We start from the raw sequence: 23,518 nt of genomic DNA, 5'->3' as shown, positions 1-23,518 counted from the left end.
ACCAGGCCTAGGGGCAGACACAACAATATCTAGGGGAGGTGTGAGGGCGCAGTCTGAGGGCATGGGTGCAGACACAGACTGGGGTTAGAAAGATGCAAAATACTGCGACGAATTGCAACCAATACGGGGAGAGATACAGGAAGATTCTAGAAACATAACTTTCAGTGGGGTGACTTGATGAACGTATGAATTGCCATCAAGCCTTTGGCAAGCGCTTCCCAAGGCTTGAACTCAAAGCCTGCTGCTTCAGGGCTGAAGTCTTTCTGGCCCTGTGTCCCAGAAGGGCTGAATCGCACAGGCTCGGCCTGGCGGGGCCGGGCTGGCCCCAGCAGTGACCGGGTGGGGACGGGAGGCTGCGGGACCCCGGCTGAGGCTGGGCCGGACCACGGCTGCTCACACCTTGCCGAGCCTAAGCTGTGCCCCGCTGCCGGCCCCCGCTGAGCTGGAGTCCGCTGGGCTCCGGAAGGAGCTCCGGGTGGGTCCAGGCCCCCTCGGCCATGGCCTGACGCTGCCCGCCGCGGCCCTTCACACCTGGGCTAGCTCTGCTCACTGGCCGCTGGCAGCGCCAGGAGTGGGGAACGGTCTGGGAGCTGTTTTCCCCAGACCGAGCCTTCAGAGCCTCTCCGCCACTCAAGGCTCTGCGGATCTTAGCGTCGTGGGCTTCAGTGAGGAGATGGAGGAGACCCAGAGTCCAAGCAGCTTTCCAGGAACAGGATTTACTGAGGGAAAGGAGCGGTGACAGGACGAGGGCTGGAAAGACACAAAGGGACCCAAGGACTCTGAGCCCTGAGCACTCCTGTGCTCTCCAATTTAAAGAGGGGAGGGTACAAACCAAGGACCAATGGGAATACAGTATGGGAGGAGTCGGGAGGAGGGTTCACAATACTAGGAGCCAATAGCGGTAACATTTGGGAGGGGTGGCAGTCGCAAAGCCAATGGGGCTTCGAGTAGGGGATGAAAGGCAGGGAACTTGCTGGAACAAAGGGTTGGGTTTACATTGAATGACAGGGACCAGGGGCAGGCTAAAGGTTATGGACAAGGAAGGTTCAGGAAAAAGGGGAGGGGTTTACAAAAACTGACAGGAAGGCAAAACCATTACACAATCATAGGGGGATAACAACAGGAACAAACCATTCACTTAATAATCAGAACAAAATAAACAGACTGCAACAAGCACTGACTGAGCCAACTCGTCCAACCCATCCAACTTCAAGCTATCCAGATTTTGAAAACTGGAAGTCAGGAGAAAAGAGAGGGACAAAGATCCACAATCAGCCTTGGATCCAGCGCCATCGTAGCTGCTGTGAGCTCCAGGGCCGTGGCACATGTCAGTGTCACACCCGTGTCACAGCCTCACCTGCTCTGCTCCCTCTCCCAGCTGGGGTTTTTGGGGTGCCAGGGGCTTGGCAGCCACTTTGGGGCTGGAGCAGAGGCTGCAGTGGCTGGGCTGGGGCAGTGACCGCCCCACACAGGCAGAACTTGCTCTGCCCCCAAACACACCCTGGAGATGTCTGGGGCCATTCATCATTTCTCTGCTCTCCAGCACTGAGGCAACGCACTCTGGCTACAGCTCTGAGCTCGTGCCCATGGCAACCAGCCCTGGCAATGGGGCTCCATGGAGCTGCTCTCAGGAACACCCCAAGAGCTGGGGAGTGCCCCAAAAGCGCCTCAGAAATGTGAGATGCCCCAAAGTCTCTTCAGGAATGTTGAATATCCAAAACCTCATTCAATAATGGGCTCCCCCTCCCTTCATCATCCCCAAACTTTGGCTGTCTCATTGCAGACCCCACCCCACATCCCCAATCCCAACCCCAACCCATCCCATCCCTGCTGGACATCAAGACCCCCTTCCCAAGACCAATTTCCCTCATTTCACACCTCCCAAACTCTATCCCACCTATCCTGCCCCATCCAATGCCATTCTCAACTCACCTGATTTGCATCCCACTTCACCTCGTCCCCTTCCAACCCCATTCCACCTGATGCCTTTAGAAGGCTGACCTAGAACAGGGGCTGCACAGAGTTAAGAATAAAGTTTATTAAAAGGCCTTAGAGGATACACCTTGGGCAGTACAAGAACCTGGACAGGGCTACACCCAAGATGGACCAGAAATGGTCACAAAAATGGACAAGTGATCATGAGGTCTCACATTTTCAGAAGTTTAGGTCCATCTGCATATTTGGATTCACTGTCCAATTACAGCTTCAGATGAGGAAGTCCTATCCTTGTTTTCTCTCTTCAGTCCACCCTTGTTCATGCTTTTGGGCATGGAACTTGTAACAATTGTCCTTGGTATCAAGCTAGAAAAGGAATTGTTTTGTCTACCTTCTCTCTGAAGAGAGCTCCCTAGCACTTAATAGGAAGTTCAAAACTACAAACCTAGGCAGTGCAGAATACGAAAAATATGAAAGCTAAAACTTAAGGCAACACACCCTGAGGGACTGTGGAATCCAGTCATTTTGGGTGGGATTGAGTAGATTTCAATGGCACTGAGTGATTTTGAGGTGACAGATAGAACTCGCTCATCTCCTTGAGTGGCAAGAGATGGAGACAAATAAACCAAATACCCCCAAAACCCTCCCCATTACCTCCCTGAATACCAGATTCCCTTCAAGCACTAGTAAAAGAGATGTTTTAGATGCCTTTGATGAATCTGTAGACTTTTACCCCAATTTTGTCTGTTTTAAAGGGATGAAGATGAATCAAAAGAAAATTAGGGCCAAATCAAAATGACCACCAGCCCAGTGTCTTCCCAACACAGATCACTGGGAACGTGGGTCATCAGGGCTCTGCCCAACGTGGGTCCTCTGATGGGGGATGGAGCTGGAGCAGCGCATGGACACCTTTCTGCACTTGGGGCACTCACAGGGCTTCCCTTACCGGTGCCTCCGTTGGTGCTGGGTCAAGTTAGAGCTCTGGGTGAAGCTCTTCCCACACTGGGGACACTCGTAGGGCCTCTCCCCAGTGTGGATACGCCGGTGCCTGATGAGGTTGGAGTTGTCCTTGAAGCCCTTCCTGCAGTCAGGGCAGTGGAAGGGCCTCTCATCTGTGTGAATCAGCTGGTGCTGGAGGAGATGGGAGCTGGTCTGAAACCTCTTCCCACACTCGGAGCACTCGTAGGGCCTCTCCCCAGTGTGGATCATCTGGTGGATGATCAGTTGGGACCTCCGGCTGTAGGTCATCCCACATTCCCCACACTCATAGGGACGTTCCCCAGTGTGGGTTCTCTGGTGGCAGATCAGGCTGGAGCTCTGTCTGAAGCTCTTTCCACATTCCCCACACTCGTAGGGCCTCTCCCCAGTGTGGATGCGCCGGTGGGTGATGAGGTTGGAGTTGTGCTTGAAGCCCTCCCCACAGTCAGGGCAGCGGAAGGGCCTCTCATCCGTGTGAATCCGCTGGTGCTGGAGGAGACTGGAGCTGGTCTGAAACCTCTTCCCACACTCAGGACACTCGTAGGGCCTCTCCCCACTGTGGATGCGCTGGTGGATGATGAGGTGGGAGTGGCAGTAGAAGCCATTCCCACATTCTCCACACTCGTAGGGCCATTCCCCAGTGTGGATCATCTGGTGGCGGATCAGGCTGTTGCTCTGTCTGAAGCTCTTCCCACACTCCAAGCACTTGTAGGGCTTCTCCCCATCCTGAAGCTGCTCATGGACCACCAGCTCAGAGCCCCGCCTGGATCTCTGGCCGCCTTCCCGGCACAGGGTGGGTCTTTCCTCCTCAGAGCACCCTGGGATGGGTTTGGAGCCCCTCCTCCTGTGGGATCTCCATGGCTTTTCTTCCATGTTGAATTCCTGCGCTGTGGAGCCACTCAAAACAGCCTCTTCCATGAGGTTCTGCTGTGGGGATTTGTCCTCCCTGGTCTCCATCCTCAGCTCCTGGTCTGGGGGAGGAAGGACAAGGAGAGGATGGGATTTGTCTCCGTGCCAGAGGGAAGGGGAAGGAGATCCCCCCAGTGCGTCCCCGGCAGGACGGCGTCGGCAGCGGGGTTGTCCTGCAGCCGGGGGCCAGGCTGGGCTGGGAGATGGAGCAGGAGAGAGGGGGAAAGGGGCACTGACTTCCTCCTCACCTGCCTGGGTGTCCTGGTGCATCTTCCTCGTAGCCTCCTTCTCCATCTGGCCAAGGTTTGGGAATGGGAAATCCTGGTTTGGGGAAATACAAGGGATGAGGACATTGAGTTTGAAGGTCCCTCTGTCCAAGCTCGTCTCTAGAAGTCACCGGACATCTGGGGTCCGTAAAACCTCCAAAAAACACCAAGATTCAGCCCTGAAAATGCCTCCCAGGATTTCCCCAACTCTAGTCTCTCCTGTTTGGGGTTCAAGGGTTCCCGCCTGTCCCAGCTGCTGGGAGTCAAGCTTGTACTGGGGACAACCTGTCTGCTCGGTCCCTACCATCCCCAGGCTGCTGGGAGTGCCAGGAATCCGAAAAGTTCCCCGTTTCCATTTCCCCACTTAGGGATGGTGAGACCCCCCAATGTCCCCCCAGGTAGGATTTTTCGCTCAGCTTTGCAGTTCCACATTCTCCAAACATCCCCCCCCGCAAAATAAACCCAACCCAGGGACCCCCCCAGGATATCCGGGCAAAGCTCCCACTCCCCCATCACCTGTGGGATGGTGGGTGATGATCCCACAGGAGGGGGCTATGAATTCAAGGAGTGCTCAACCTTGTGGTTCCTTCTCCTTTCCGTGATCCTCCTTTGTCCCTCCTCTTCCTCCCTCTCCTCCCCTTCCATCCTTCCTCCTCCTCTTCCTCCCTAACCCCACCTCCTTCTCCTACTTCCATCCCTTCTCTCTCTCCTTCTTCCTCCCTCCTCTTCCATCCCTCCTCCTCCTCCCCCAGGAGCAGCGACACCCTCGGTGCCCCGTTCCCAAACCCCTCACAGCCCACGGCAGGAGCGGGGATGGAGCCGGGACAGGTCGGGATGGGCAGCGCGGGGCTCTCCGCTGCTCCCACCCGCTGGGGACGGGGGGAACCCGGCCCGGGGAAAAGGAGAGGGAAACTGGGAAAATTGGGGGCTGCAGATCCAACCTGGGGCTGGCTGGGGACCCTGGCTGGGGACTGCCAGCCCTTGGGGCTCCTCTGGGGAGATGTGGGAGGGGGGAACACAGAGAGGGCTGGGGGATCCCAGGAGTGGCAGCACTGGCAGGGACTGGTTTGTACTGGGGTAACTGGAACCTTACTGGGATAACTGGGAATGATTGGGAATGAGCACAAGCATGCTGAGGGCAGCTGGGATATACTGTGAGTGACAGTGACCATACTGGGAACAGCTGGAACCACACTGGGAGAAACGGGGAGTGAGTGGGACCGTGCTGAGATGGACTGGGACTATTCCAGGGACAACTGGGATCATACCAGGAGGAACTGGGAAGAATTGCAACTATTCTGGGATCATACTCAACTGGGATCATACTGGTAGGAACTGGGAAGAATTACAACTATTCTGGGATCACACTCAACTGGGATCATACTGGGATCACAGTGGGAGCAGCTGGGCCCATGCTGGGGGGGACTGGGATCCCACTGAGGGTGACTGGAATCATACTGGGATTGACTGGGAGTGGCTGGGAACAACTGGAATCATGCTGAGAGCAACTGGGAGGAGCTGGGAATGACTGGGAGCGTGCTGGGGCTGACTGGGATATACTGGGAGAGACAGGGAGTCCCAGGGATCCCACTGGAGGCTACTGGGGTCACACTGGCACTGCCAGGGAGCAACTGGGGGCCACTGGCCTCATACTGGGAGTGACTGGGATCAGACTGGGAGTGACTGGGATCAGACTGGGAGTGACTGGGATCAGACTGGGAGTGACTGGGATTAGATTGTGACTGGGATGATACTGGGAGTGTGAAAGAAACTGGAAAATTGGGGAAAAAATGGAAAAAAGCCCAGGATAAATTCAAGGAAAATGGAAGGGAAAATTCGGGGAAAAACCAAAAATATCAGGGTGAAATCCAAAAGAATCAGGGAAAAATCAGGAACAAATTTGGGAAAAACGGGAAAATCTGACAAAAAATTGGGGAAAACCAGGAAAAGTTTTGGGGAAAAAAAGAGAAAACTCAAGGGAAAAAATGTGAAAAAATTGGGGAAAAATCAGGAAAAGACAGTGGAAAAAATCTGGGAAAAATCAGGAAAAATCAGAAAAAATGGGGAAAAAATCAGAAAAAATAGGAAAAGAAGGAAAAGTAATGAAAAACCAGGGAAAATTGGAAAGAATATTTGGGAAATCAGGAAAAAACCTGGGAAATAACTTGGAAAAATTGGGGAAAATCCAGAAAAGAAAGAGGAATAAAATCTGAAAAGTAATAGGAAAAAAACCAGGAATAATCAGGTAAAAACAAGGGAAATTTGAGAAGAAATTGGGAAAAAGCTAGAAACTATTTGGGAAAGGAAGAGAGAAGAATCAGGAAAAAATGGGAAATACATGAAAAAATTGTGAAAAATTGTGAGAAATCAGGGAAAATATCAGGAAAAGAAAACCAAAAAGACCCTGGGAAAAATCAGGAAAAATCAGGAAAAAATTGGGAAAATATTGGAAAAATGAAGGAAAAACCAGAAATATTTGAGAAAAAATTGCAAAAAAATCTGGAAAATAATTCGGAAATAATCAGAGAAAAAATGTGGAAAAAAAAAGAGAATCAGTGTAAAATCAGGGAAACAAACAGGAAAAGGATAAAAAAAATCTGGGAAAATCAGAAAAAAATAATGAAAAAAAATCAGGAAAGAACTGGGGAAAACCAGAAAGATTAGAGAAAGGAAAAGGGAAAAATCAGGGAAAAAAAATGGGATTAAAACAGGAAAAAGCACAAAAATCAAGGAAAAGTTTAAGAAAAAAATGGGAAAAAAAAGAAAAAAAAATCAGAAAAATAAAAAAATAATGAAAAAAACCCCTGGGGGAAAATCAGGAAAAAAAATGGGAAAAACAAGGGAAAAAATTGGGAAAAAATGGGAGAAACCAGAAAAATTATGGAAATATTAGAGAAAAAGTTGGGGAAAGACAAAAAATTTTGGGAAGAGGGAAAAATTAGGAAAAACAAAAAAATCAGGAAAAAAATGGCGAAAAAACTGGGAAAAATTCAGGGAAAAATGAGGGAAAAATAAGAAAAAAAAAAAAAAGGGAGAAAAAGATTGGGGAAAATCAGGAAAATTCCAGGATGAAATCCCCCTATCCCATTTTTCCATGAAATTTTGGGAATTGCCTACCTGGGAGGTTGTAGAAGAATTTCCGGACCTGGGAATCCGGGGAGTGGGGAAAGGTGGAATTGCAGATGAGCTGGTCCAGATTTTTGGGAAGGTTGATGGCCTGGTCCTATTCCAGCTTCCAGAATGTTCTGATGAATCCCACTCCTCCTTCCAGCTGGAAATCATGGGGAAATCATGGAAAAATCATGGGAAAGCTGTGATTCAAATTCATGGAGTTTTGCCCCCAAAGCACCCTTTTTTCCCACGAAAATATTAATTTTTTTGAATAATTAAATGGAAAAGATTAGGGGGAAATAGGGAAAATTAGGATGGAAATGGAGGAAAAATGGGGGAAATTGGAGCCAACGTGGGAAAATAATAGGGAAAAAATGGGATAAAATTAGGGAAAAATGGGATAGAAATGAAGGAAAAATTGGGAAAAATGGGAGAAAGGAATGGAAGAAGATGGGGATAAAATGATGGAAAAATGAGATAAAACCAGGATAAAAATGGGGAAAAAAAATGAGGGAAACTGGGAGAAAAATGAAGGGAAAATGGGAATAAAAATGGTAAAAATGAAGTGAAAGTGGGATAAAAATGGAAGAAAATGGGGAAAACAGGAGAGAACATGGGGAAAAAACTGGGGGAAAATGGAGCAAAAAGAGGGTAAAATGGAGAAATGGGGAAAAAATAGATTAAAAATGGAAAAAAAAAAAGGGAAAAATTAGGACAACGTGGAGAAAAAATGGAGTAAAAATGCAGGAAAAAATAGAAAAAAAATCAGAAAAAATAAGAAAAAAATGAGGAAAAATGAGTTAAAAAGGGAGGAAATGGAGGAAAAAAGGAGAAAAATGGGTGAAAACTAGGGAAAAATAAAAAATAGGATAATAATGGGGAAAAAATATATGAAAACGGGATAAAATGAGGAAAAATGGAAAAAAGTGGGACAAAACCAGGATAAAAACGGGAAAAATTTGGGATAAATGGGATACAAATGTGGGAAAATGGGGATAACATTTGGGAAAAATGGAGACAAGTTGTACCCTAATAGGGAATGACTGGGAGTGATTTGGCTTATCGTGGGGTGCACAGGAAACTGGAGCCACACGGGGGGAGCAACTGGGCTCATGCTGGGAGCAGCCACTGCCGGCACCGGGAGCCCCGAACCCCTTTCCCGGCCATGCCGGACCCGCATCCCCCCGGCCCCTTTGCCGGGGCTCTGCCGCCACCGCCACCGGGACCCCCCAAAAACACCTCCCGGGGACCCCCGGGGTGCCCCCGAGGGGCATCTGCGGCTCGGCTCTGGAGCCCTGCCATCCCCAAACATCCCCCCCAAAAACCCCAAAGCCAGGGAGCCCCGGGGTATTTGGGGCGAGCTCCCCCTCCCCGGGCACCTGCGGGATGGGGGGCGATGGTCCCGAAGGAGCTGCAGATGCAGAGAGCGGGGAGCGCAGGTGGAGCCTCCTCTGCCTGCTCCAGCTCTTCCTCCTCCTGCTCCTCCTCTTCCTCCTGCTCTGTCCCTCCTCTTCCTCCTCCTCTGTCCCTCCTCTGTCCCTGGGCGCGGTTCGGAGCCCTCGGGTGAGCGGGGCCGGGCCGGGACACGATGGGAAAGGGCTGGGTCCCCCCCAAACCGAGCTGGGGGCAGCGGAGCTTTGGGGGAACAATGGGAACGGGGCGGGACAGGGGAACAGGGGGAGGTGGGAGCACTGAGGGTCCCCCAGTTCACCCCAGGAGCCCCAAGCCCCGTCCCAGCCCCCCCAGTTCCCCCCGCAGCCCCGGCTGAGGGGGGCTCAGCCCAGGAGCCGCCGTCGTTCGGGGCTCCCCCGAGTGCAGGAACGGGAGAGTTCCCGGCTCGGGGAGGCCCCAGCACAGGAGGGGATCTTGTCCCTCTTCCAGGGCCTTTCAGGGTCTTCAGGCCCCTCTCAAGAGGAGTTTTTCTCTTTTTCAGGTTTTTTGGGGGGGATCCCACCACTACAGGGGTGTTTTTTCCTCCCCATTTTAGGGTGTTTGTGCGGCCGCAGCCCCACAAGCCCCTTTTGAGGGGGGATCATGACGGCTTTAAGTGACATTTTTAGGGGTGTCCCCACCCCAAGCCCCTGTAGGGGATGTTTTGTCCCCCAGGGTGGATTTTGGGGGTTCTCTCTACCATGGCCGCTTTAAGGGCCCCCGGTGTTGTCGGGTCCCACTGTAACTCCTCTTAAAAGGGCAACACCGCTCCCGTTGGTTCCGGCAGTGGAGCCCGGGAGGGGTTGGGGGTCCCGGGAGGGGTTGGGGGTACCTGGGTGATGCCGATGAAGGTGATGGGGTCCCCATGCTGGGTATAAACCTTGGTGAGGGGTTCCTGGGAATTTTCAGAAGTTCTGTGTGTTTTTAGGGCCATGGTGTTTTTTGGGGGTTCCCAAGGGGGTTTACAGGAGTCCCGATGAGGGAATTTGGGCGATCCCAGGGGTGGAGTTTGGGGTCCCAAGGCTGTTTTGGGGTAGCTGCTGGTGATGGAGATGGGGACCCCATGCCAGGTATGAACCTTCTCAATGTCTGTATGGGGTTTTGTGGTTTTGGGGAGTTTTTGGAGCACCAGGGATGTGTTTGGGATCAGGGGAGGTTGGGGTGTCCCGGGGGGTTTGGGGGTTCTCGGCAGGTTTGGGGGTACCTGGGCAATGCGGGTGGCAGTGCTGGGGACCCCGTGCCGGGTTTGAACCTTCTCACTGTGCGTGGGCAGCGTCAGCGTGTTCAGGGAGATCCTGGGGGGCCCGGGGGTCACCCCAAATCCCAGGGACCCCAAATGCTGAGGGACCCCCCGAACTGCCCTCACCGCTGGATCTGCTGCAGGCAGGGGGGCACCAGCACTCGGCCCCCACCCTCCACCATCACAGGGGGGCTGTGGAAGAAATCTGGGGGTGCACGGACAGGTCGGGTGGGACCCCCAAAGTCCTGGGGGAGGGGATACGGGGGGACTTCCAGGAATTCCTGTCACAGGGGGATGAGGGGGGACCCAGGAAGAGTTTAGGGGGGCTGGATGGGTCCTGGGGGAGACCCCCAGGAGTCTTGTGGGGGGTGGGGAGGGCAAGGACCAGGGCAACCCCCAGGATGGGTTTGGAGGGGAACCGGATTGGGGCTCTCATGGCTGCGGGATGGGGAGATCTGCCCATGGAATTCCATGGGAATGGCATGGCAGTGAGGTCCATCCACAGAATTCCCTTGGGAATGGGACAGCAGCAGGATCCATGCATGGAGATCTCACGGGAATGGGATGTCTGAAATCCATCCATGGAATTTGCATGAGAATTCCCACGTTCCCAAATTTTGCCCTCCCAAATCCCACATTCCCATTCCCATATTCCCATGGGAATTCTGCCCTCCCCACCTTTACACTCCAGCGCCTCCCGCCCATATCTGACATATTTCTGGAGACATTCCCTGCAGCTGTGAGCCAGGGAATTTGTTAATCCCTCAGCCTGGATCTCAGGGATCCCCGTGGCGGTGCCACAGTTGCCATCGCAGCCCCACAGATCCCCCAGCCCAGGCTCCCCCCGCTCAGCCCCGCTCTGGCTGTGCCGCTGCTGCAGCATCTGCAGCTCCCCGCTGGCCCCGTGCCGGTGCCGCTCCTTGTGCCGGCCCTGGCTATCCCAATATCCCAGCCCTGGCTATCCCAATATCCCAGCCCGGGCTATCCCAAGATCCCAGCTCTGGCTATCCCAATATCCCAGCTCTGGCTATCCCAATATCCCAGCTCTGGCTATCCCAAGATCCCGGCCCTGGCTATCCCAAGATCCCGGCCCTGGCTATCCCAATATCCCAGCCCTGACTATCCCAATATCCCAGCCCTGGCTATCCCAATATCCCAGCTCTGGCTATCCCAATATCCCAGCCCTGGCTATCCCAAGATCCCAGCCCTGGCTATCCCAATATCCCAGCCCTGGCTATCCCAATATCCCAGCTCTGGCTATCCCAATATCCCAGCCCTGGCTATCCCAAGATCCCAGCCTTGGCTATCCCAATATCCCAGCCCTGGCTATCCCAAGATCCCGGCTCGGCTGCGCCCGGCCCCGCTCGCTGCGGCGGCGCTGGAAGGGGATCCCAGCCAGGGACCCCATGGACATGGACTGCGGGAAGCCCGGGCCGGGCTCCGACAGCGCCGCGTGCAGGGAACGCAGGGAGAGGAGAACTGGGGGGACATTTGGAGATTTGGGATCGGGGGGGTCACGGCTGAAGGAAAGGGGGAACGGGGAGAGCCGGGAAGGGCATTTGGGGATGCCAGGAGTGACAAGAGGGGAGGCTAGGGCTGGCTAGATGTGGCATGGCTGGAGTTCAGGGCGTTCCTGTACCCAGGAAAGGGAGCTCCAAGGGTCCCCGCTGTCCCCATTGCCAGGACAGGGCAGGGAAAGCCGGGATGGCTGGGAATAGGGGTCCCGGGTGTCCTGAGTGCTGAGGAAAGGAGGGGCTGGCTGCTGGGAGAGGCAGGAATAGGGGTCCGGGGGGTAAATGGGTCAAGGAGAAGGGGGCTCTGGGGGCTGCGGGAGGCGGGATGGCCGGGAAAGGGGTGCAGGCGTTCCTGGTGCCGGATAAGGGGGTGCAGGGTGGGACCCACGGCCGGGAATGGGGGTTCGGTGGGATGGCGGTGCCCAGGAATGGGGGTTTAGAGGCCCCTTGGAGCTCCGGAATGGGCGATCAAAGAGTCCCGGTGCCGGGGTCCCCCTCACCTCTCGCCGCCCCCCGGGAGCGCCCCCGGCCCCAGCGCTGGAGCCATCGCGCTGCTCCGCTGCGGCCCCGCCCACAGCCCCGGCCCCGCCCCCAGAGCCGCCTCCGGCCCCGCCATTGGCGCCGCTCTTTGCTGCCCGCCAGTGGCAGCCCGAGGCTGCAGTGACGTCACCGGTCGCCGGGCTGATCCCGGCGGCGCAGGGCGGCCAAGGCGGAAGCGAAAGTGCCCGAGGGAGCGCGGGGGGAGGGGACGGGGCAATTCCAGGGAATTCCCCTGGATCCCCTCCCGGGATCCCCCGGGACCCTCCTCGGCCGCGCACTGCGGGACCCCCGGGACAAACTGGGCTGAACTCCCGGGCCCTGCGCCCAAACTCTGCCTGGAACCCGCCGGCTTCGGCCCAAAGCGGGGGAAGCCCCGGCATCCGCGGATCCCATTTTTCCTGCGGCTGCGGCTCCCCAGCCCCGGCGGAGCAGGAGCGGGCGCTGGGAGCCCGAGCCCCGATTCCCAATCTCCTTCTCTCTCTCTCTGCTGCTCTCTCCCTCTCCTTTGGGTGATCAGAAATGCCAGAGCGGCTGGAGAGCCCCGTGCCCAGCTCGGCTTTCCCTGGAAAGGGAGGCCTGGGGGTGCAGTGCCCCGGGATGGCCGGGAATGGGGCTCCGGGGGTCCCCGGGCTGACGGAACCGGGGGATCCAGGGGCTGCCAGGGGAGGATCCCCGGGAAAGGGGGTGCAGGGCGCTGTTGGTGCAGGAGAAGGGGGTGCAGGGGGTCCCGGAGCTGGGCAAGGAGATGCGGGGGGGTCCCAGGGCCCAGGAATGGGGATCCAAGGGGGTCCCAGGGGGGCTCCCCAAAGCCCCTCCCAGGGCACAGCAGGAGCTGGGTCAGCAGCTCTGGCAGAGACAAAAGGGGGTGAGCCCGGCATGGGGGGGACATGGGGGAGTCACAGGTGCTCCTGGGGGGAGACACGACCCCCGGGGACCCCTCCTCACCTTCTCCCACGTACCCCAACAGAGCCCCTAAATGGATGAGCAGAGCTCGGTGACTGCAGTATGAAACTTGTTCAGTGGCACAGGAGGATTTAGAATTGAGGACAGGGGAAGGGTTTAACCAAGCCTCCTGTTTAAACAGCCTGGAGAGGGGGCTGGGAAGAAACCCATGCCTGCATTGAATTGAGAGAGATCCAGACCCAGGCTGGGAGAGATTTGAGACACACCCACCTTTGGACTTTGCTGTCCACAACACCCTGTCACATGAAGGTAAAACCTTACAAAAGAAAGGACTTGGAAAACCATGGTTTAGGACTTGTTACGTGGGCTTAGTGTAGCTAGCAGCTGGCCTGATAAGTTCTCATGCAAAAACATCTTGAGAATGAAAAGTTTGTTAACATAACAAACTATTCTTGGGCAGAAAAACAAGTGCACCTGTAGTAACAAGGGATCTGTCCCATGGGAATCAGTAGAAAAAGTATGAAAACATTGTTAGAGAGAAAAGTTTGGATTGACGTGTACACTCACCATTACCAACCAGTGAACTGAGTTCCCAACCAACTGGAATTAAGCACGGTGCCTTCTGATAACCATGCAAATATAAGCTGTGTGCAATAAAGCTTTGGCTATGGTGGAAGAAGAAACAGGTGTCATTGTCCATCTCTACTGCGACACAGCCAAGCAGGACATCGGGTCCTGCCGAAGCAGTGGAAAGAAGCAGCTCTGGTGGCCAAGTGGCACGGCCCATTCCAAGTGTCCCTGAGCACAGAAACAGCCCCAGCACAGCTGAACACGGGGGGACCCCTCAGCCTCGGCTCAAGGGCTCTGCAGCCCCGCAGATTTGGATTTCCCGGCTGCAGCAGGAGGATGGGAGCCGCCCCTGAGCCTGCACTGAAGGCAAGGCAGCAGCAGCCAGGGCTCCCCAGCGGGGGAAGCCCCTGGGGCTGCCCACAGATCCTCTGCTGAAATCCTCGGCCTGGGCACCCTCCTTTGGCATCTCCAGCCCCTGCGGGACAATCCTGGCTGGCACTGCTGGAGCTTCAGGGCTTTCTGTGCCTGCCCTCGCCACAGCTGCTGGGGAAGGCACCGTGAGAATTCCACTCTGGCTCTCAATTACACTCACACTCTGGGCTGGCTGGGATTAGAGTATTGGAAAATAGACCAGGTGTAAAATTATTTTTTATTTGATTTCTCCAGTCAGGCTTGGTTTGCATTTGCCGTGGGGAAAGGAATTTTAAAGGTTTTTTTAAAGGGATGTTCCACCATTCAGCAGAGATGAGCTTAACATCTCAAAAGACTGGGAATAGCCCAAAAGATTCCCACAAAGACAACGACCATCAACAAAACATCAACACCCAACAGCAAACATCAACCAACATCTACCCCAGACACTGCCCTGGCACAGCTGGAGACACCTGGTCTGGAAAAGGCTGAGCAGGAAATCCAGGAGTGCAGACCTAATTCACATCAGAGACACAGAAATCCGGGTGCAACAGGAAACCAAACACTAAGGGCTCCACAACTTGGAAACAATGAACACTAAACCAATGGATTTCTATGGGTTCAGACTGTATAAAGTTTAGGAAACATCTAGTAAAACTCACATGTCATGGAATGATTTTCTCTGCACATGCAGACTGTGTGTGGTTGAAATGATTCTGTTCAGAATCAAGTAATGCCTTATTTTTCTAAAGACGTTTTGGAGAGTTTTTGCTTTTCACAGTTTCAGTGAATGGATTACACCATTAGAATAATTTTTTGTAATAATTATTTTATAGTGTCAGTTCTGTTTGGGCCAGGGGTGTGAGAATCAGTTTTTAGTCAGAGGAGAAGAAAAATAAAACATTTGATTGCTTTCTAATTTTTGTTTTTATGTTTGTGCATGGCTCTTAGTGATGACAAAATTATGGTATGGGTTTTCCCATGTTCACCTTTAAGCTGCATTTTGAAAAGTAGAAGAGTTTGAAAAGAGGCCCTTTAAAAGGTAAACAGTTAATAGAAAATTGTTAAAAAAACCCCAAAAAACCAGATTGTGGCTGCCCTGGAAGAGAAGCTTCATTCCAGGCAGCCAGGACAGGAGCTTTAGAAATGCAAATTAACACCCCTGGGGCAAAGCCTGGACAATGTACCAGGGGCTTCCTGCCTGGGGGAGGAATTGGGCTGAATTCCTCTGCCCCTCACCCCAAGCTCTGCCTGGGGGCACAGATGGAATTTGCACAGCTAAAGGCAGAGCCCATAGTGAGGATATCTGACTCTGCAGCAGAAATTGGTTAAGTTGAAAAGGAAAATGGCAAATGGAGATTGTTGTGAAAACTTCACTATAAAAAATGGGGGAGAATCATCCCACTCCCCACCTCAACTTGTGCTCTCACTTTCTATGTTATCCAGGGTGAATTAGAGCACTGGGGTTTTTTTGCTACCACAAGTTCAGGGAAACCAGTTTGGAATCCAAGTATGTGCTGATTTAATTAGAGAAAAGCCAAAAATTGATGCAGCCCTGGCTGGAGGGAGCACCCAAAAATGGGGAAAAAATGAACGGCCACCAGAACAAATCCTGCAACACCATGGACCAGGCCCTGGGAACCCTAACAAATTCATATCAGGAGCCACAGAAACCATTTATCATTTCCATGGCATAATTACATTACAGGATGTCTTCAAAATAATACCCAACCAGACAGCTCAAGCTTCTGACTTTCTTCCCAACCAATCCACTCAGATGAGGAACACATATCACCATGGGATGGAGTCAGATTATCCTTTAGCAGGAAAAGGAGACAGAGTTTGTGGAAAGTTAAATGACTCAAACTGCTGTTGGCAAATAGATCACAGAGGAAAAGTGGAGAAACAGATAACAAAGGGTATAAGAAAAATGTAATGTACCGGTCCAAATGTGGAAAGGATGGGAACGGGCAACTTTTTTGTGGTTCCCTGGCAGACCATGGGTTAAACAAATGCAGTTTCTCCTCTTATGTTCTACAGCAACTCTCATCTTTTCACCATGCACACACCTTGCTGAGTGCAGCTCATTCAGCAGCTGAGCAAGGGGATGCAGGGGGCAGCCAGGCCTCCTGAGCCACAAACGGCTACAAAAGGACAGAGAATGAGGGCACCGAGAGCAATCCCAAAATCAAAGAACAACCAGGAAGAAAAAACAGAGTCAATGAGTGAATCTGCTTGCAGATAGGGCCACGGACTTGCACATAAGGAAGCAATGGGAAAAAGCCTCAGTTTCAGAAATTGTTACCAATTGGCAAGGACCGCTGCTCTGACAAAGTCCCGCTAAATTCCTGAACTTCCAGAAGAGCAAAGACTTAACAGAGCCATCAATATCGGATGTTACACAAAAGTGGTGGGTACATATTAACCGGGACATGCAGGAGGCAGATGGGGAAGTCTGAACCTTCCCAGCACCTCCGCCAGTGGGGAAAGGGACAGGGACACGCGGCCGGGAAAATCAGGACAAAAACGAGGCCGCGTCCTCCAGCAGCTGGAGAGAGCGCACGGCAAATGCCCCACGGCCTCTCCCTTTGGGCAGCAATAAAGTCACTCTCACACCGCTCCTCTGCCTCCTTTGGCCACACAAACCTCTGGCGCCGGGAATTTTCCCGCCCAGCCCCGGGCACAGCGCAGCCACCTCCGGGCTACCGACACGAAGCGGGACGAGCCAGCGCTGCTCCGGCACCGGCTCCTGCCGAGGCCCCAGCGGGAAGGAGACCGCGGGCAGCCGCTCCCGCTGCGCCCTCAGCCCAGGGCCAACACGGGCCGGCCAGGGCACAACCCACCCGCCACAGCCCCCTGCCGCCCCCTCCCGGGCCCGCAGCGAGCCCCGAGCCCCCGCAGAACCGAGCGCGGCTCCCACCTGCGATGGCTGGGGCCGCCTCCGAGCTCCGCCGCCGCCTCACCGGGCTCCGGCCGCTGCCGCCGCTGCCGAGCCCGCACAGACGCTCCGGCAATGGCGGCTCTCCTGCCCCACGGCCGCCCTGGGGGCGCCAGCGGGGCCGGGCTTGTCCCTGCTCTGCCCAATCAGAGCGCGCCGGAGCCAAGAGTGACGGCAGCAGCAGCCAATCGCAGCCAGCGGCGGGCTCTGCACACGGCACAGCCCCGCCCCGCGCTCTCAGGGCCCCCCGGGCTGTGTGAGGGGAAGGGCGGAGATGAGGAACAGGCCTGGAACGGGCCCGGCCCGAGCCGCCATTGAGCTCCCAACACAAACAAAGTTCTCCGCAGCTCCCAGCCCGCCTTTCCCAGCCCTGGGTGTTCGGTGGCTCCGGCTCAGCGGGAAGCCCTGGAGCCTCACTTCTCCCAGCGCTAATTAGGTGCCTCAGTGCATCGCTCGGATTTCCCCCAAAAAGGGAAAACTGCCCCAAATCCCTGTGGATGAGTGGGGGAGGAGGGAGATTTCTGGCAGAAAATTCCAAAAACTCAGTGAAGGATTGTGAGAAGTAAATTAATAGCCCTAAAACCAGCTTCCCCCCACCCCTTCCTCCTCCCAGCTGTGCCTCCTCCCCCGGCAGTGCAGGTGTGGTAAATTAAAGGGCCAGGAGACCTTCTGCTCCCATTAACAAGCCTTTATTAGAGAGAACTGGGCCTAGAGGTGGGGGCTCGGTGTGCGCGCCGCCGCTGCTCCCCGTGGTCAATGTGGAGGAGGAGGATCACACAGGCCTGTCGTCATCCACTGTCAGCAGGACCGGAGCCTCTATCTTCACTGTGATCGCCTGGAGACTCTGTCTCAGGCTCAAAGGTCTAGGGGTGTCTTCCCTCTCAAGTCCTGCCCAGGTCATGGCAACCAGCTTGCTGGACTGAGATTGGCGCACCCAGTCTCCCCAGGTCCCTGCTGCCTCCACAGTGTGGTCCTCCAGATGTTCCTTGAGCGTGGCTCGTTGTCCAGGGCTGTCTTTGCTCCCAGGTGGTAATATGATTTTAATATGCACCCATGTGCAAGTCTTTATGGGAAATGGGGAAGTTCATCCTGGGCAGCAGCGGCTAAATTGCCTGACGGGTTGGAAGAGAGTAAGGGAGGGGGATACAAATGCAAGGATAAAACAAGTACAAACTTCTTAACAGTGAACCCTTTTGGGACTTACAACACCAAAACCCCTTATCCAGGGACCTAAACTAGGATTGAAACAGGAATATATAATTTGAACATTGGGATTTTTATTTATAACAATATCCCCTCTCTTTTAATTTGACCAGGCATCAGCCTGCGTCAATTTGTTATTTCAGGCTCCAGGTAGTGAAATTTCTTTAGTCTTTGGTATTGGTCATATACCCTTTTTGCTTCTTTCAGCTCTGAACTTTCTAACATTAGGATCTTAGTTTTTCCCTTCTCTTGGGTTATTTCTAATGAGTTGTAGATCGTGCTGCTAGACTGTATTACTGAGGTAATTATTCTGATCAGACACGGGATGACACAGGGAAGAAATAACAGTCCTGCTAGTCCCGCTATACCAATGAATGCCACCTTTTTCCACCAGCCCTTAAAGGACCAGAAACTATCCCACCAATCAGTATTCAGGATCGGCATCCATTCTTGGTTCCCTACATAGGAGATTTTTCTGATCTCTTTAGAAATGTTCCAGATTACTTCACTTTTATCGTCTATTTCTAGGCAGCATTCAGAGGTGTTGAACTTCCCACAGATTTCCCCCTCATCAGCGAGAAGGTAATCTACTGCCAGTCGGAGTTGGTACACCAGGTACATCAGGTCTGGGAGAGGTGGTCACTTACATGATCAAGGCTAGGGCTGTTTTGTTTGATGTTATTTCAATTACAGCTTGGAGCCTGATTATTCTGTTTAACATGTATATTGGGGTCCTATATCCCCAGGACCCATCCTGGGCCCAGGTCGCTGGCCCATAAGTTCTTATTATTTCCTCCAGGGTCCAGACTGTTCCTTTCCAATTCTGGGTCCCTCCTGTGCTTATTACACTCCTCTTCTTCCTTTTTATGGGCCTCTTTAAGTTGTCATATAGTGGTACTCCAAGCTCTGAGCCAGCTTGTTTCGGGAGCAGGAAGAAAGCTGGCTTTATCACCCCAATCGTGCAGCTACCTGACCAGTCTCCTGGTAGATGTGTATAAGCTGCATCCTCGCAGATCCAAAAGAAAACATCTGGGGCTTCCCAAAAACCCTCCCTGTCTTAATAAGGGTACTCCCAATGCTTTGATAGGCTTCTAATTCCCCAGAAGTGATTGATCCCTTTTTCTGCACATTCATAAAGGTTATATCCTTTATGATAAATGCACCCTTTTTCCCTCTTCTCTAAGGACCAATATTGGTTGGGCTCTTGGGGAACCCATTTAGTTCCTAGATTCTTTGTTATATCTTTTGCATGCCATCCGCCCCACCAGGGTTCTATATCTTTTTCCAGTTCATAGAATACAGTCTTCCCCAATTACCTTAGCCTTTAACTCCCACTTTTCCCTTCTCCAATACCCTGGTGTTCTTTGGTTTTCCCCAGTTCGTTTTATGCTTAGAATTTCTCAAGGTTTCAAGCTAATTCCCTCCCAGGGCCAAATATCAGACATTTTAGTACTCCCACATACCCAACAATCAGTTATATTTAATTCCTTGCTGATGTTTTCAACTAAATCAATGAACAAGTTCTTCCCACTCAAATTTTCCCATTCTTCATTTCCCACACTCATGTCCACTCTTTTCTCCTTTACCACATCAGGTTCACCTTTTACTGGTTCGTTCTTTTCAAAGCACAGCCAAGTATCCCTCATGGGACAGTCTCCCAAAGGACGTTCTCTAAAAGTGGCCGTATTTCTGGTAATCCAATATGTTTTTCCGTTTTCTTGGCATTCTTCTAATTGTGATTTGTTGTAGCAAGAAGGACTCAAATTTGTGTGGACCCTTACCAGGGACCCTAGATTTTCCCCATCATACAAGGGATAATAACATTTCATGCAAGAGTCTGTCCCCATGGCATTGGTGAGGTGCACTGCTATCACCAGACCTACCATGAGCCTTGTGATGATCCTTTTAGGCTCCCTCTGGTCCCTGACTCCCAAGAGTCCAGCAGGAACCATGTTTGATCTCCCCTGGTCTTGCCTCTTGGGGTTTTCCTCACACTCTTTTGGGGGTCTGGGTCCAAGGCTTACAGCTTTATTATTTCTCTTTTGTCCTTCTCCCTTTTACTGTTGTTGTTTTTGGTCTTGGGAAAGCTGCCCTGTGAGGGATATAGTCTTGGCTAGGGATTCGAGCCCTATTTGGGGTTCTTCCACCTTTTCAAGCAATAATAACAATAGTTACAAGTTAATGACAACTGGAAAACACTTTAGCATTATTTCACAAACTTTAAAGAAACACTTAACCACAAATGTTGCAGCCAAGAGATCACTTAACAACATCTGTTGTAATTCCAGTTCCTGATTGGGGACTTTAGTCTCTGGGTTTCCTCCTTAAGGTTATTTTCAAGTCCTTGGTGTTGGGGACAACAGTCCAGTTAGAGGGATCTTTTTCAGAGTTTACTTCCCCATCTGGTGGTGCCACTGGTCCTTTAACTCGAGTCACGTGTGTCCACCCTTTTTCCCGGGTTCTCACAGCCGTATGTGTGGTGAGTTGAAATTGGTAGGGTCCTTCAAACTTTGGAGTGAGAGGAGAGTTAGCCCAAGATTTTACCAATACCCAATCCCCAGGGTTAATATGGTGTGTGTCTACCTCTAAGGGAGGAGTTTGAGGGAGATACCCTTTTTTCCTGAGGTTTTCTAAAGTTTTAACAACAGTTTCCAAATACCTCCTTGAGGTTTCTTCCCCTTCCGTATACTGGGCAGTGCTGTAAGGAGTAATTAGGAAGGGGAGTCCAAATAACATTTCATAGGGGGATACCCCTAAATCTGCTGGAGGTCGGGTTCTTTGCAACAAAGCCAAAGGGAGACATTTTATCCAATCTAATTTAGTCTCCAGAGTCAGCTTGGTTAAGGTCGTTTTTATGGTCTTATTCATCCGTTCTACCCGACCGGAGCTCTGGGGATGCCATGGGGTGTGTAACCTCCACTTTATCCCCAGGGCTTCAGTGGTTTCCTGGAGAACACGGGCAGTGAAATGGGGGCCTTGGTCCGAGTCTATGTTATTGATTAACCCATACCTGGGGACAATATGTTCCAAAAGTATTTTGACTACTACTCTCGCTGTTTCATTCCAAGTGGGAAAAGCCTCTGGCCAGTGGTTCAGGTTATCTACGATCACTAGCAGGTGTTTGTATCCCTGTCCTAGAGGCATTTCTGTGAAATCAATTTGCACATTTTGGAAGGGTCTCTCCGCTAGTTCCCTCCCCCCTTATATGGGCTTCGTCATCACTCGTTGGTTTACCCTTTGACACGTTACACAGCCCTGAGTGATGGCCTTTGCTATATCATAAACCCCTATGCAGATGTTCTCCCTCAAGGAGTGGTCACATAGACCCTGCATCCCCCAATGTGTCAATTTGTGTATTTCATCCAATACCCTGCTGTTGCAGTCCACAACTCCAGGATCTCGTCCAGAGAAGCAGCAGGATTCTGGGAACCAGCATCAAACACCAACCGAGACGGGCTCCCGGTTCACGAAACCATTTATTCAGCATGGGAACAAAGTCAGGTCCAGAACAGAGAGCCCTGAACAGAGGCACAGCAGGGGTTTTTGAGGGACAGAACCCCCAAGGGTTTCCACCTTTGAGGGTGGAGTTCAGGGTCAGGGACGAGTAGAAGCACAGCAAGGGAGAGCCCCTCAGGGACTCAAACCCAATCAGAACTCCTGGGCTGCCCTTCTCAAGGGATTTGGGGTGGGACAATGTAACTCTTTGTCTCCCTGAGGCTGCTGCCACATCTGCTCCTTTCTTATCTATTTATTTATTTATTTATTTATTTATTCAAATTTTAATTAGGAGCTTAAAATGTTTCCACACATACACCTTAAAATATCACCTCCTCCACAGAGCACCCGCTTTGCTTTGTGGGACAACAGAAACTCAGTAACAAAACACATTAAGCAAACTGAAAAAACTAAATTCAAAACAAACACTTAAATCTCAGACCATGCCGAGCAAATTAAACGGTGATGGTACTTAATGCAAACATAATGGTTTTTTAGTTCAGTCTCTTCCAGTTTAGTATTCTCTTTGAGGAAGGATGCAGCTCTTAGATCTCCTCTCACGATGCGCAGAGTTCTTCCATCTCCAGTTTCGGCTCTGGTTCCCATGTGGGCATCGCCCTTTTAGATGATCTCGGTGAAACACTGGCTCTGGGAGCTCAGGTTCCAGTTTTGATTTCCCCAGAGGAGGTGTTGCCCAGGATGGAAAAGGCAGAGCCCCCAGGGGTGGAGCACCAAACAAAGGGGTGGGAGCGAAGCAGGAGTTACTGGGGGAAGGGAAGGTTCGGGGCTGGAAAAGAAGGAGCAAGGCGGGAAACAAGGGATCCCAGACCGCGTGGCCAGAGCCACCTTGGGATGGGGGGGGAGGCCGGGATGGACTTTCCTGGACCGGGAATGGGGAATATGGAAAGACAGGGGGTGAAGGAGGACACGGAACAGGGGGCAGATGGCAGCAGACCCGCATCACTCTGGATGTTCTCCATCCCTTGCCTGCCTTCAGAACAGGGATGGGATGGCAGAAAGACACCGGGATGACGGGGAGACAGCAGCAGCCCCAAGCCATCTTGGCTTTTTTCACCCTTTGTCCTGCCCTTAGGAACAGTGGAAAGGGGAAGGTACAGGGAGGTATACACCAAAAAAAAAAAAAGGAACTTCACAGAAGACAAAAACAGTCCACCAGAAGAGCCATACCGTCCATAATCGTCCATAATGTTAATATAATCGTCCATAATGTTAATATCGTCCATGATACGTCTCGCTGGGTGGTGTAAGGTGTCCCAGTGTCTGGTCTCGGCTCCCACACCTCCGTAAGCCCTTTTCGTCCCCATGCCCGAGACACTCCCAACCCAGCCTTCCTGCCAGGTACTCTCGAGTCCTCATTTCTTAGGCGGGGGTCTTGCTGGCTCTCAAGCCATCAGCCGGTGACTTACGAGGTGTCCATGGAGCCAGATCCTGCTGTTCTCTTGCTTTGCTGGATGCTACGCAATCTCTCACCATATGTTGCAGTCAGCAACCTCAGGATCTCGTCCAGGGAAGCAGCAGGATTCTGGGGACCAGCATCAAACACCAACCGAGACGGGCTCCCGGTTCATGAAACCATTTATTCAGCATGGGAACAAAGTCAGGTCCAGAACAGAGAGCCCTGAACAGAGGCACAGCAGGGGTTTTTGAGGGACAGAACCCCCGAGGGTTTCCACCTTTGAGGGTGGAGTTCAGGGTCAGGGACCAGTAGAAGCACAGCAAGGGAGAACCCTGCAGGGACTCAAACCCAATCAGATCACCTGGGCCGCCCTTCTCAAGGGGTTTGGGGTGGGACAATGTAACTCTGTCTCCCTGAGGCTGCTACCACACCACTATAACATTTTTTCCCGTGATCTATCATACTAAGCACCATGCAAGGCTGTAGAGAGGTCAAGAGAGGTCAAGACAACCTCTGTTTTTAAAACTCTGCCCTGCAGCTATTCCTTACGGTGCTGTCAGCAGGGAAAACATTTTGTCTTCTAAAACCTTACTTCTGATAGTTTTTTCCATCTGAAAACTATCTGGGCCAGGGGCAGCACCCAGGGACCTGCCCTGC

General features: G+C 52.4%; 3 protein-coding genes across 6 annotated transcripts in view; 1 reads left to right on the top strand and 2 right to left on the bottom strand.

Annotated features, from left to right (window-relative positions):
• Positions 1-23,518, bottom strand: part of LOC147647200 (uncharacterized) — a 182,290-nt gene that overhangs the window by 23,516 nt on the left and 135,256 nt on the right. The gene's annotated exons all lie outside the window — the stretch shown is intronic.
• Positions 1-23,518, top strand: part of LOC111944285 (uncharacterized) — a 211,548-nt gene that overhangs the window by 140,386 nt on the left and 47,644 nt on the right. The window lies entirely within an intron of this gene.
• On the bottom strand, positions 2,015-16,817 carry LOC147647206 (uncharacterized). 2 transcript variants are annotated; one of them, XM_086872580.1, is made up of 4 exons: positions 16,729-16,817; positions 7,206-7,359; positions 4,071-4,143; positions 2,015-3,884 (listed from the first exon to the last, which is right to left on the bottom strand). In XM_086872580.1, exons 3-4 carry the CDS (start codon positions 4,114-4,116, stop codon positions 2,878-2,880), a joined length of 1,053 nt encoding a protein of 350 aa, XP_086728706.1. In that variant the 5' UTR covers positions 4,117-4,143; positions 7,206-7,359; positions 16,729-16,817; the 3' UTR covers positions 2,015-2,877. The 2 variants fall into 2 exon arrangements, with proteins under 2 accessions (XP_086728706.1, XP_086728707.1); XM_086872581.1 differs by lacking the exon at positions 16,729-16,817 and adding an exon at positions 8,579-8,679.

The sequence above is a fragment of the Cyanistes caeruleus genome, unplaced genomic scaffold (assembly GCF_971803275.1).
Source record: "Cyanistes caeruleus unplaced genomic scaffold, bCyaCae1.hap1.1 HAP1_SCAFFOLD_65, whole genome shotgun sequence".
In the NCBI taxonomy this organism is placed as follows: domain Eukaryota; kingdom Metazoa; phylum Chordata; class Aves; order Passeriformes; family Paridae; genus Cyanistes; species Cyanistes caeruleus.
The sequence above is the reverse complement of the archived record's forward strand: the minus strand, read 5'-3'. Positions and strand labels throughout refer to the sequence as shown.

Coding starts and splice junctions, on each gene's coding strand:
- LOC147647206 (XM_086872580.1), bottom strand. CDS start 4,116: ATGGAGAAGGAGGCTACGAGGAAGATGCACCAGGACACCCAGGCAG. Junction 3,885..4,070: donor GCACCAGGACACCCAGGCAG/GTGAGGAGGAAG, acceptor TTCCTCCCCCAG/ACCAGGAGCTGAGGATGGAG.